The 14,044-nt window shown below is 36.7% G+C and overlaps 1 protein-coding gene across 18 annotated transcripts in view; it reads left to right on the top strand.

The window, feature by feature from the left end:
• MAPKAP1 (MAPK associated protein 1) overlaps positions 1-14,044 on the top strand; it is a 244,724-nt gene that overhangs the window by 19,881 nt on the left and 210,799 nt on the right. For 10 of the 18 annotated variants that reach the window (XM_059142981.1, XM_059142980.1, XM_059142974.1 and 7 more), the window contains 2 exons: positions 8,077-8,404; positions 10,817-10,906. The exons of 7 other annotated variants lie outside the window; for them this stretch is intronic. In XM_059142981.1, the coding sequence (XP_058998964.1) occupies positions 8,146-8,404; positions 10,817-10,906 (349 nt within the window). In that variant the 5' untranslated portion in view covers positions 8,077-8,145. Of the gene's footprint in view, positions 1-8,076; positions 8,405-10,816; positions 10,907-12,815; positions 12,979-14,044 lie in introns of those variants that run through there. One more of the 18 variants, XM_059142987.1, reaches the window with a different exon arrangement.

Below are 14,044 nucleotides of genomic sequence, written 5' to 3' on the forward strand. Positions count from 1 at the left end.
TTCCCTCTCCCACTCCCCCTGCTTGTGTTTCCTCCCTCCGTGTGTGTCTCTCTGTCAAATAAATAAATAAAATCTTTAAAAAAAAAGAAAAGAAAAAAGAAACCCACCATGTGATCATGGACAAGTTACTTAGTTCCTTTAAGCCTTAATTTTTTAAATTTGTAAAATGGAGATGATATTAATACCTACCCCTTGGGGTGGTTGTAAGGACGAAATATGTTGTCACATGAACATACAGCTGATAGTAAGAGCTCAGTAAACATCTATTATTCTTCTTGAATGTCTGCCTAATGAAATCCCGGTCATCCCTGGGACCTTCTTCCTTCCTGAAGCCTCTGTAACTTTCTTGTCTTTTGGAAAACAGACTTAGTGTCTCATTTGATGGTTAGTATGTATTGCCTTCTGTTACATTTATACATGTATACAGCGTAGCTCATCTACTGGAGTTTGTAAGCCTCTGGAAGGTGCAGGCCAATGTTCATCTAATTTTTTGTAGGATTCCCAGTGCCTAGCTCGCAATGATGTTTTGTGAATGAATCCCCCTATTATTTAAAAGAAGATACAAGCATTTCTTTTCTGTTGTTTTGAGTCTAACAAGTACTTTCCTGTGCTTGCTTCGGCAGCACATATACTAACAAGTACTTTCCTGAAAGGGAAAATTAAACTCTCCCTCTATAGAGACTCACTATTCACTGTTTAATGAAATTAGATGTATTCATATGGAGATTTTAATTCTTGAAAGGAACAAAAACTTAATTTTTGCTGGTCTAAAAAATAAATGAAGATTTAATGTAGAGTTATATTAGACTTAGAAAAAGATTTAAAAACAATGAAGTATGTTTTATTTTACTAGTCAATTTCAATAATTTTCAAATTCCAGGAGGTATGAACTCTGAACTTTACTAGATCAAAAGATGTCCAAATCTTAGTAAAGGGGTCTGTTGGTTTTCATACATGAAAGATTTTGTATATAGTAAAAAGCCTTTTGTTTTTCTAAGTTGTGGTCATTCCTTGTTGTGCAGATGTAACACTCTTAAGGAATCCTGTGTAGGAATCAGGTCTGACTTGAAGTTAATGCTAATAGCATGAAGTCGGGGTACAGTGAGGAAAGGTGTAAAAAAAAAAAAAAAAGTCTCGCATCTGCTGTTACATGTTGTTAACTCCCTCAGCAGACGTTAAATCATTTCAAGTACAATAATAGTGTGGGAGGTAAATTAACTAACCATTAACAATCTTATAAATACACAATTAACATGCCAACATTTATATGACACATTGATGGGGCAGCAGTAATTTTTGATTGGGAGTTTGCAGACCTTGGAGAAGCCTCAGGCTGTTGCTTATTCAGACAAGTTTTCACAGATTGCAGGTAAGGGGGCTTGAAGTCTGTCTGGCAGAGGGAAGTAGGTGTGTGAAAATCTAGGAAGGGAAACTTCCTTTTAATCATTGGCTGGACGTGAGCATTTTAAGTCATGTTTAGGATCCATCTCAGGTCCTTAGGGAGTGAAGAAGCTCATGCTTGGGTTATCTCAGTTATGGACTTTGTTTGCAACTGAAGTTACATAAATCTCTAGGGGTTTTAAAAAGATGCAAGATGCTTACATGCAACTCGGAATTTAAAGTAAACCTTTCCTCTGTGGTTTCAGGTCAACAAGTAGGTGATCTCTGAAGTTTCTTTCTCTTGTAAAATTTTGTGACTTATTTTTAGATAATCATTATGTGCATTGCTTATTTCTTGCTATTGTACAAATCATGGTTGCATGAGTCGAGGGAAGGCTAAGGGTCTAGTCTTCTGCGTAACACATTTCCTGTATTATGTCTTCCATGAAGACCCGTTACAGAAATTTCTCTCGGGACCCCAGAACCCAACGAACTCAACAACAGGATCTTTAAAAATCTCATTTATTACAACTGTTATAATTCTTTGTTACTTTTTGTTTGGGGAGGTCTCAGACTTATTAACTGTCTGACTTTGGGCAAGTTTTTATTTGCTTCAGTTTTTTCTTCAGTAAAGTGGGGATAAAAATATTATCTCATAGAGTTATTTTGAGAATTATGTGAATTAATCCATCTAAAAAAGAGCAAGTCTAGCTTTTGTAATAAATAAGGTTAGTTATTGTAATTGCTTTTTTGCTTCTGAGATTCTACAGTCTTCCTGTGGCAAATGTACAAGGTCTTATAACATTTGTCCAGAGTTTCTTACCCTTTGCCACTTCTCTCATCTACTTTTTTACTATGTTGTATCTTGTGTTTTTCTTTAGCCCTTTGCAAACAAAGTTTGGAGAATGTATGTGTATAAAGCTATTATTAAAAATATACTTGTATTGAGACTTGATAGCATTAAAACCTACTAAAAATTTACTCCCCTGTGTAGGGCATGTTCCAAGTTAACACAGGCAAGTTACATGGCTATTAATGCACACAAATGGTCACGTAAAGTGGTAATAACATCTAGATTGCACCTGGAACAACACTTAGTACATAGTAGGAACTTCATAAATATTTGTTGAATGAATGAATGAAGTATAAAAGGTGACCCATCTAGTACATTTGAAATGGCTGTGTCACTTTGGGATATCTCATGTCCTCCAACACTGTGTGGATGTCCCTTTTGCTTTCAGTTTTGTAAAACAAATGTCTATGCTTTGAAAGGAACCTGGAGTTAAAAAGGGGGAGAATTTGTGAAAAGTAGGACATCTTGGGGAACAGACCTCCTGGGAGCTGAAATTGTTTATCTAGGTAGCCTAAAGCTATATAAAAAGGACCAGTTATCTCCAAGTCAAGAATTGGTAACATTCAGGGAAGATGTTCAGGGCCCAAAGAAACTGTATTTTAAAAATGTAAAAGTAGCATTTCTAAACCATGTTTGTGAATCTCTCTCTCTCTCTCTCTTTTTTAAAGATCTATTATATTTGAGAGACAGAGATAGTAAGAGAGAGCAGGAGCGGGAAGGGATCCCAGGACACTGGGATCGTGGCCTGATCCTAAGGCAGACGCTTAGCCGACTGAGCCCCTGTGAATCTCTTAGACATTGATAGGTGTTGTTGTAGGAAAAAATGTTTAAGGATCAGATGAATTTGGGATTTGGGATGTTTTGTGTTATGAGATTCTTCACTCTTAGAGATTCACACTATGCATTAGTTATTTAAAAGCATTGGGAAGTCTGTAATTAAATAGCAAGAAGAAAATTTATTTAATTTTGTTTAATGTGGCATTTCTTAGACATTTTTAAAAAATTTTAAAAATTGTAATATATAGCAAAATTAACCATTTTAGCCATTTTCAAGAGTATAGTTCAATGACATTAAGTATATTCACATTGTAGTGCAACCATCGCCACCATCAGTCTCCAGAGCTTTTTCATCTTCCCAAATTTAAACATGCTTTAAAAATACTCAGCATTCCCCTGTCCCTCCAGGTCCTGGCGTCTGCCATTCTGCTTTCTGTCTCTATGAATCTGACTATTCTAGGTGCTTCATATAAGTGGAATCATACACTTTGTCTTTTTTGTGACTTATTTCATTGAGCATAATCTCCTCAGGGTTCATCCATGTTGTGGCATGTGTCAGAATTTCTTCCTTTTTAAGGCTGAAGAACAACCTATTATATGTATATACCACATTTTGTTTATCCATTCCCTACTAGCTATTTTTTTTTTTAAAGATTTTATTTATTTATTTGACAGAGAGAAATCACAAGTACACTGAGAGGCAGGCAGAGAGAAAGAGAGAGAAGGAAGCAGGCTCCCTGCTGAGCAGAGAGCCCGATGCGGGACTCGATCCCAGGACCCTGAGATCATGACCTGAGCCGAAGGCAGCGGCTTAACCCACTGAGCCACCCAGGCGCCCCCTACTAGCTATTTTTAATGACTGTGTAGTATTCTGTTACTTGCATGTGTTGTGACGTACTCATTACTGGTGGATGTTTAGGTTACTTTCAGACTTTCAGTATAATAAATAATCCTGAGATAAATATTTTTGCGTAATTATCTCCTGAGGGAAAATCCTACAAGTAGGGTTGCCCAGAAGGTACTCATACTTTGATAGATGATACCACATTACCCTCTAAGAAGTCTCAATTTTAATTCATTTTTACAGTGCACGAGAAGACTAATTTCTCTGAATCCTGCCAACGTTATGTTTTAAAAATCTTTGATCTTTGCACAACTGATTAGAGAGAATAATTTGTTTTCATCTGTGTTTGGAATATCTTTGTCTTAGAAATAAAATTTACCTTCAAATGATAATTTGCTGCTCTTAAAGTGATTTAAAACATTCTTTTGGTTCTGAAATGTAGTGTTGGGGTAAGTTGATGGTGTCCCAACAGGACAGGTTTTTTGTTTTGTTTTTAAGGATTTTATTTGTTTGTTAGAAAGGCTCGATCCCAGGATCCTGGGGTCATGACCTGAGCTGAAGGCAGACACTTAACCAACTGAGCCACCCAGATGTCCCCCAAGGTGACAGTTTTGAAAGGCATATTGAAGAGAGTCTCTTGTATCTGTATTAATGGAAGAGCAATCCTTTCTTTATAATCATACTATATATGACATGCTCATAGATGACTTACCTCTACAACAAAATTATATAGTCTTTGGAAGTCAGACAGCAACTGTTACTGAATTTTTGCCCTGGGTAAGATGCTTGTTGCCAAAAGGGATGTGGTGTGTCTCCTGTCCTTTTGGAACTTACAGCCTAAGTCTTCAAATACATGTCATGGTAGGTGGAAGGCACACTTCAGGGCAGACTTCCTGGAATTCTCTATGAGAACTGGTTTTGGATAATACTTGTTGAGTGAATCCTACAGATTCCTCATTGTATGAAGTCATAGTATTCTCATAGAGAAGATATCTGCTCCTGTTGGGGATTTTGGGACCTCTGTTCTACAGGGGTAAAGTTAGGGACTTCGTATGTGCCTTCAGAAGTATTTGCCCATAACTCTTTTCTTCATAAGCGGTGATGGAGCAGATCTGTTTTCCTAAAACACACACACACACACACACACACATTCTGATTCTCTTGAGGGTACTCAAGTATACTTTTGTTGCTTCGCCCTTTGCCATTTGACTTCTTGGTGCCAGAACACCCACTAAATGTATTGCCTCTCCCTCAAGCCCTTGTTTTTTGCAGGGGATAGTTACTCAATATGAAATTGAAAGCACCTGTCCCTTTGCTAGTGACTAGCGCCTTTACTGTCCTGGGGGAGACACTGTGATTGCTACGAGGATGTCGGCAGTTTTGACCATCTGTGATGTTCTGATTTTGTTACAAAACAAATATTCTCATTTATAAGTAATTCCATGATTGTATACATCTCTTTGTGGTTTTATAAGTAATTCTTATTTTTACAGGTGAAATTTAAATGCTCCCCTGTGATTCTGTAATGTTTTCCTGATTAATACACTTAAAATGGTAGGCTCACAATAATATTTCTGAGACTTGGAGGGATCTCATTGTATTAGGAAATACACTAGGACAGTATTAGGTTCTAAACATAAAAAATAATATTTATTTATTTGTCAGAGAGAGAGAGCAAGCACAAGCAGGGGGAGTGGCAGGCAGAGGGAGAAGCAGGTTCTCCACTGAGCAAGGAGCCTGATGCAGACTCAGTCCCAGGACCCTGGGATTGTGGCCTGAACCCAAGGTAGATGTTTAACTGAGCCCCCCAGGCATCCCTAGGTTATAAACTTTTTGATTCAGTGGTGCCTTACCTTGGCATTTCCCATTAGCCTCAGTGTAAAATAACGACTCACTAAATATATTTGAAGGAAAAAATGAAGATTAGTGTAATTCATTTGATTAGAGATGTTCCTCAGTTAAACTTTCTCTTAATCTTAGTATCTTTATTATAAGATCTACCAAGTGATGTCAGTAGAATGTTACTAGACAAAAATTTTTAAAAACCTCTGTTGGTTATAATGATTTATTAGCTAGATTTTCCACTATGTTCCATTTCTAGAAGAAACAAATGACACGAAAATCTAGTGTTGTAGGTCTTTCTAAAAATAAAACTTTCTGGGACTGTTCTGGGGACATAATCATTCCAGCTTTCATGTTCCTTACATCTCATAATGACTTTAGAGGAGGAAAAAGGTGACCCAGGTGACCTGCAGAGTCCTCTGTCAGAAAGGAAGCACACATTTTTTTATGTGCTGTGCACTTACTAAAGAAGAATGAATATTGATATATTTTAGGATTATTTTAAATAGAATTGAAAGCTGAAGTTAGCAGTGATTATTTTTACCATCATCTTTGTTATTATTAATTGCAGCCAATATTCTATTATGTGTCAGGTGCTCTTTTGAGCACTTTCCCTGCATTATCTTATATATCCTCTCATTCCTGGAATTCCGTTTTATTAATGAAGAAAGAAAACAGGCTCAAAGAGGTTAAGGTTATTTTGACTGAAATCACGTGGTAGGGTGAGGATTTGAACCCAGTTCTACCTGTAGGTCCTTATCCTGACCAGTGTCCTCTAACACAGTAGCCCCCCCTCATCTGCAGGGGGTGCACTCCAAGACCTGCAGTTGATGCCTGAAACCATGGATGGTACCAAACCCCATGTGTACTATTGTTTCTCCTACACATACCTAGCTATGATAAAATTTAATTTTCGAATTAGACACAGTAAGAGATTAACAACAACAACAACTATAAAACAAAACGATTACAACAATATACTGGAATAAAAGTTATGTGAATGTAGTCTCTCAGAATATCTTATTATACCATGATCAGTGTTCTTGTGATGATGTGAGGTGATAAAATGCCTACATGATGAGACAAAGTGAGGTGAATGACATAGGTATTGTGACATAGCATTAGGCTACTAATCTATTTTTTAAAAGATTTTATTTATTTGACAGAGCACACGCAGGGGGAGGGTTAGAGGAAGAGGAAGAAGCAAGTTCCCCACTGAGTGGGGAACCCAATTCAGGACTTGATCCCGGGACCCTGGGATCAGGACCTGAGCCAAAAACAGACACTTAATCTACTGAGCCACCCAGGCTCCCCTAGGCTACTATTATTGACCTGATGATACATCAGAAGGAGAATCATCTGCTGTTGGACCTCTGTTGATCACGAGTACCTGAAATTGCAGAAAATGAAACCACAGATGAGGGGAGACTGCCGTATTTTCTTTTTTGAATATTCCCATTAAACTGAGGAGGTATCTTAGTTTCCAGAATAAACATCATATGGTTTTCAGAATAAACATCATTTTAGTTTCATCAGGATTCAGGAAGCAGTTCTTATGTTGAGGTTTCTAAGAAACTAATTTGGTAGCAGAGAATTTTGATTAATAAAGTTTATTTTAAAGGCACAATGCTAGGACACCTGGGTGGCTTAGTCAGTTACACATCCTACTGTTAATATCGGCTCAGGCCATTGTCTCAGGGTCCCGAGATTGAGCCCTGTATCAGGCTCTGCACTGGGCGTGGAGCCTGCTTGAGATTCTCTCTCTCCCTCTGCCCCACCCTCCCCCCTCTTAAATGAAATGAAATAAAATAAAAGCACAATACTATCTTAAACCAGAAGAAAGGTAAATGTATTTATTGAACAAAATTACTTTAGTGGTTCATTTTTTATTAATCCTAGTAACTGAAGTATTGTCTGTGTTCTTTTAGTTACCTCACAGCTATGTGACAAAGGGGGAAATGTAAACGAAAGAAGTACAGGTTCACACTTCTGCACATAATTTGAGGAAAATACGACTTGTTCCCCCATGACCTTATAAAGTAATGAGGAGACTGAATGAAATTGAAGGGAGAAAGAAAGGAAAATTTATTGTTTTAACAGTAATTATGTGCTTTGAGTGGTCTAAGGAGTCACTATTATTTGTTTTGCAAGAGAGGAAGCCATCCTCTCTGATACCATGGAGATCTCATTGGCTAGAGCTGTAGCCCCTAGTGCTTATAAGGATTTCCTTTCAGCCTAGATTTAATCCTTGTAAGCTCCTAGGTATAGGGATAAATGTTGATTTTCAAGGTACCATTTTACTAATTTGAATTTGTTTGAAAAATGATTCAGTCATTTTCTTCCTCATTCTTAAATATTGCTGTGTACATCATGTTTCTAGGGAGGTGAGCACGTGAAACAATATGAAGAGGAGAAAATAGCCTTTTAAGGAAATTGGCCCACAGAAAGGATGGCCTTCTTGGACAATCCAACTATCATTCTAGCTCATATTCGACAGTCACATGTGACCAGTGATGACACGGGAATGTGTGAGATGGTTCTCATTGATCATGATGTTGACCTAGAGAAGATTCATCCTCCTTCAATGCCTGGAGACAGTGGGTCAGAAATTCAGGGAAGCAATGGTGAGACTCAGGGCTATGTATATGCCCAGTCAGTCGATATTACCTCAAGTTGGGACTTTGGTATTAGAAGACGCTCAAATACAGGTAAACATTGCCTTTTAGTAATGTCTTCTGAACTTTAAATCAGTCAGTAATCTTACAGAACAATGCACAATGTTGGAATAGGTTTAGTGGGGAAAGTTTCTGTGTATTAACAGGAACATGATTAAACAACATCTCCCTCTCTCTGAATGGAGAGTGCCTCTGGAATGATGCTACTAGAAGGAAGTAGAAGACAAATAGATGAAAAAGGTGACTCTGAGAAGCATGTTGGATGTTGTGTTTCTACAATGTCCTCATGTAGAAAGGGAAGTAGACTTATTTTGAGTATCTTCACAGAGCAACATTAGTCCCAGTGTGTAGACTACCTGGTGGCAGTTTTCAGGTTGACATAATAAAGAATCTTTAATACGGAGAGCTGACCAGCCAAGGAGTGCTGCTGCTGGAGCCCTTTCTTGGCCCTGGAGGGGTTGGGGGGAGCTGGGCAGGGGATTGGAGGTAAACACCTGAATATTTGTTAGGGCTACTGTTAATAGGAATTCCTACACTGGGTGTGAGACTAGAAAAGATGCCCCTGCTTTTAATATATTATCTTTATTAAGTTGCTCTCTACCCTTTGATCTTTGTGGCTTGAAAATGCTAAACCTTGGTACACACATATTCAGTCATTAGCTTTTAAAAGCTTATCATTACCTATTTTCTAGCTTATTTGTTTTGGAAACCTTTCAAGGCGAATGTGATGAACCAAGGCCTTTACTTAGATAAATTATTTAGAATATGTAATGTAGTTCTAATATGATAGGGTGTGCTAGGAGGTGATTTTTATTACATAATCAGAAATAAAATTTCTGCTAATCAGTAGCAGTAACCTGCTAACTTCCAGGAAAAGTAATGACAGGAGATGTGGTAAAACATTTAAAATATTTGCATGTTATATTTGTGGTCCAAATGTAAAATGCACATAAAGGAGTACTGCAGGATACAATATACAATGCAAGGCATGTTAATTTAAGGTTTTGGTTCAGAATTCAGCATTCTGTGATATCTCCAAAGAATAATTTGCTCTCATGATGATAATAATTAATAGCATTTCCTAGTATCTCAAGGAACTTTTATCAAAATAGGGTTTGAGTGAAGGTTTGAATATAATTTAGAACCATTGATTCTCAATTCTATAGTTGAAACTGACTTCCTTGCAAGTTATTGAGATGATATCTTATATGACAGGTTGAATGGATTTCAGTAGGAGAATGCTGCTAAATTGAGAGTTTTATGATTATATTACTTTGGCTGTACCCTTCACATTTATTAATTGCAATTGAATGTATTTTCCTTCAATGGCATTTGGTTCAAATGTGACATTGTCAGAATGCTTTTGCTGGCACAGTTTACATTTACGGCAAGATTAGTTTCAGTGTTTCCCTACTACAATGCTAAGGTGAGGGTATATGATTTTCTACATTGCAAGAGGCTGAAAGAGAAATTTACTTACTTATTTTTTGTTACCATTGTGCCAGGAAAGGAAGTTGAAGATTAGCCAGAGGAAACTAATCTCAAGAAATGGTATCAATTATGACTTTCTTTTCCATTGTGGTTTCCATATGCAGTAGTTGTTAATATATGCTAAACAGTATTTCTTTAAAAGATCGGTTCACTGATTTTTGGAGGTTGATCGGCCAGTGGTAATATAATCTCACAAATGCATGATTTTAGGTGATGCTTTTGTTATTGTTGTTGGAATTTCTTAAGATAGCACTTAGATGCTAATAATTACAATTGTGGTGTGTCCTAGTGACCAAAGAATTTACTTTTTAATCCTTTCAGTATATCTTAAAATTTTGTATAAGAAAAATTATTCTTTTTAAGATTTGACTAATGTTACAAAGATACAAATCATTTATTTTACTACCTATAAACTGTTTCAGCCCACTGAAGAAAAGCTATGCTAATTTATATAGCTTTGACATTTTATAATTTTCATGATTTTTAGATAAAGGATTTTATATTTAAAACTTTAATAGTCTAGTCTGAGTTCATTTATCTTTAATTTTTGAAACGGGTAGAGTAATTCATAACAGTAATTTTATTCCTGTAATGTAATATTCACTTCAGTTCATTTGTGCATTAAAATTCCTTTAAGACCGTTATTAATGATTTATATAATGAAATGTCATATTAATCACAGAAGTTTTCACATTTTATTATTCTCTTCCATGTTAATACTATCTTTATGATCTCTATTAATGTTTTATATCCTCTAATTTCAATTATAAATCAAGAATATTTTCATGTTTTTGTTGGTATTTGCTTTTCAGGGGTGCCACCTTTAAAATTTTATGACTTTTTCCCTACATATGCAATATAAAACATCTTTATTCATATAAAGGTAGTTAATTATGTCTTTGTTTATAGTAAACTTTCATTGACAAACTTATAGTTATAATATTTCTTTTCAAGCTCAAAGATTAGAACGACTCCGAAAAGAGAGACAAAACCAGATCAAATGCAAAAATATTCAGTGGAAAGAAAGAAATTCTAAGCAATCAGGTAAATGGAAATAATTTTAATTGTTAATTTGTGATTTGTATATTTAGTTTATATTAATAAGTAAGAGCTTTTATTTTTTAATTCATCTTTTTAAATCCTCTGAGCAGATACCTTTTGTGTTTTGAGCTTTGAATGCTTTCACTTGGGTGCTTTGGACCTTTGATGCCATGTGTTCTTTAGGTCTTGTGTTTTTGGTCACTGTTCATTCTGGGTCATAGGAATTGGTGTGTGCAAGGCACATTTTGTACAAACTCTCATGCCAGTACCTTGTTCTTAGCGCCAAGGAATACCTATGGTTTGGGTGGGCCTCTGGGTTATAGATTCCTCCTGGCAGTTCCAACCTAGACTTTCCTTTGCCTCATTAGTGGCCACAATAATAATCTTTTTTGCATATGCGCTGATTCTTTTCCTTTAGCTTAACAAGCATTATAGTGCTGGTATTATCAGCATTTGTGGTTTATGTTCATATGGTATATGTAGTAAAAAGCTGGCCGTATTACATATTTTCAAATCTTCAATCTCAGCAAGAAGAGAAAATTAAAAACAAAACAAAATAAAATGCTATTGAAGTTTTTCCTAATGTTTATGTCATGTGTCCTAGATTTCCTCTTTTTTTCTCCTTTTAAAGAAATGTCTGCACTTTGTCTTCTATGTCTTCCAGCACCTACTACCATGCTGGCACGTAATAGATGTCCAATTAATTTTTGTTGACTGACTCCTTTGCTACATTCTACTTATAAAACTAACAATATTAATGACTGTTACATTAACATCAACACCTACCTGGGACGCCTGGGTGGCTCAGTTGGTTAAGCAGCTGCCTTCGGCTCAGGTCATGATCCCGGCGTCCTGGGATCGAGTCCCGCGTCGGGCTCCTTGCTCAGCAGGGAGCCTGCTTCTCCCTCTGCCTCTGCCTGCCATTCTGTCTGCCTGTGTTCGCTCTCTCCCCCTCTCTCTCTCTGATAAATAAATAAAATCTAAAAAAAAAAAAAACATCAACACCTACCTAGTGCTGTTCTAAGCACTTTATACACATTACCTCCAATGTAGTGATCTTACAAGGTATAGCTATTGCTATTGTTAACAGATGAGACAGAAACTCAGAGAGCTTTAACTTGGTAAAGTGATAAGCCCAGAAAGTGGTAGTGCAATAGAGCCATATTGTGTATCTAGCTCTATCTGCAGCTAAAGGCCAATCTCTTTCTGATAAAGAAACTATATAAAGTGGTTATTGCTTTTTCCTGCTGTGGTTGTAAACCACAATGGGTGTGCTCAATGGGTGTGATTTTCTTAATGAAATGACAACTGCATAGAACCAGAAATCTGATTCACTTCTTTCTTACGTCTCATTTCTGCAACTTTCTATAGTTCTCCTTGAATATCTATTTAGTTTTGCTCTTGATACTTTAAAAATCTCTCTAGGCTGGCCTTTTCTGTTGATCCAGTTAATACTTCTCTCTTGTATTTATCACAAACCTGAAAAGCTTTATATTGTTTATCTTGTCCACTTCCTTCAAATTTTTCATGTATCTAATGCCTTTTCTATTCATCTTTTCTTAATGAATATAGAGCCGATTTATCTAAACTCATCTCTCCAGTTACCCTTTGTTTTGCCTTCTTCATTTCCTTATCTTAAGACAATTACAAATAAATAGGATGAGTAGAGCACCTCAGATCTAACTGCATTAATCCCCTTTACCACGTGGCAAATTCTTCAACTTAAATTTCGATACATCTCCCACTTACTCCTTAAAGTCTAATCCACTTTAACTTCTGTTCAGTGTTTCACAGAATGTGCTAGAGAAATAAATAGCGTCCTTTTTGCTTTCATTTGGAGCCATACTGTTCATTATTTGTGTATACTTCTCTCTCCCTTAGTTTCCATCCCTCTTATTTCCGTCTCTCACAGATTTCAGTAATTGACCCTGTGATCTTACTGCTGGAAAAGCTCCTTCTTAATATACTTGTCCACCCTTCGAGATGGTGACCTTGAACCAGCCCAGTGAACCTCATCAATGCACAGAGGAATGGTTTTGAATTCTTTGTTCAGCTGGGTTCCATCATTACCACAGGTTGGCACTCTTGGTGTCCTGAAATGTGTTAGAAGAGTGGAGTCAGCAGCAGTCCAGTAAACACTGTTTTCATGCAAGTCTCAAGCACATACTCTGTTTTGGCAAGAAATGCCACAGCCAGATCCTTTCGATCTTCATTGGGAATTTTGGTTAGATAATCGTTTATTCATTCTCTCATTCTTTTTCTGCTCTTTACATTTCATTAAAAATATTTAAATCTGGATGCCTGGGTGGCTGAGTTGGTTAAGCAGCTGCCTTCGGTTTAGGTCATGATCCCAGCGTCCTGGGATCGAGTCCCACATCAGGCTCCTTGCTCAGCAGGGAGCCTACCTCTCCCTCTGCCTCTGCCTGCCACTCTGTCTGCCTGTGCTCACTCACTCTAACAAATTAAAAAAAAATTTTTTTTAAATCTGTTCTTCTTTTTTATTTTATTCCCTACTAGAAAAATCATTATTATGAATGTGATGACCTCCCCTGCAATGTTTTTCTGCATCCTGTCCATCTTTTAAGATATAGCAGAAATGGGGCGCCTGGGTGGCTCAGTGGATTAAGCCGCTGCCTTCGGCTCAGGGTCTGGGATCTGATCTCAGGGTCCTGGGATCGAGTCCCTTGGCTCTCTGCTCAGCGGGGAGCCTGCTTCCCTCTCTCTCTCTCTGCCTGCCTCTCTGCCTACTTGTGATCTCTGTCAAATAAATAAATAAAATCTTTAAAAAAAAAAAAAAGATATAGCAGAAATGCATTCTTTTCATAGAAGGTTGGAAGGGATCTGAGAAGCTCTCTGGTCCATACCCTGAAGTTTTCTATGAACTTACTGAGATCACATGATAAAGGGAATATCTTAGAGTAAGATCCTAAATGTGAATGTGGTTGTTGGAAGACAGTTTTGTCAGGAACAATGTCAAATCAAGCCCTGGCATATATATATACTCACGTGTGTGTGTGTGTGTGTGTATACACATACACGTAAATATATATATATATATATATATATAATCTTAAAATATATATTTTTAGGTATATGTATAATATATATGTGTATATATTTTAAGATTTTATTTATTTTTTA

The sequence above is a fragment of the Mustela lutreola genome, chromosome 12 (assembly GCF_030435805.1).
Source record: "Mustela lutreola isolate mMusLut2 chromosome 12, mMusLut2.pri, whole genome shotgun sequence".
In the NCBI taxonomy this organism is placed as follows: Eukaryota; Metazoa; Chordata; class Mammalia; order Carnivora; family Mustelidae; genus Mustela; species Mustela lutreola.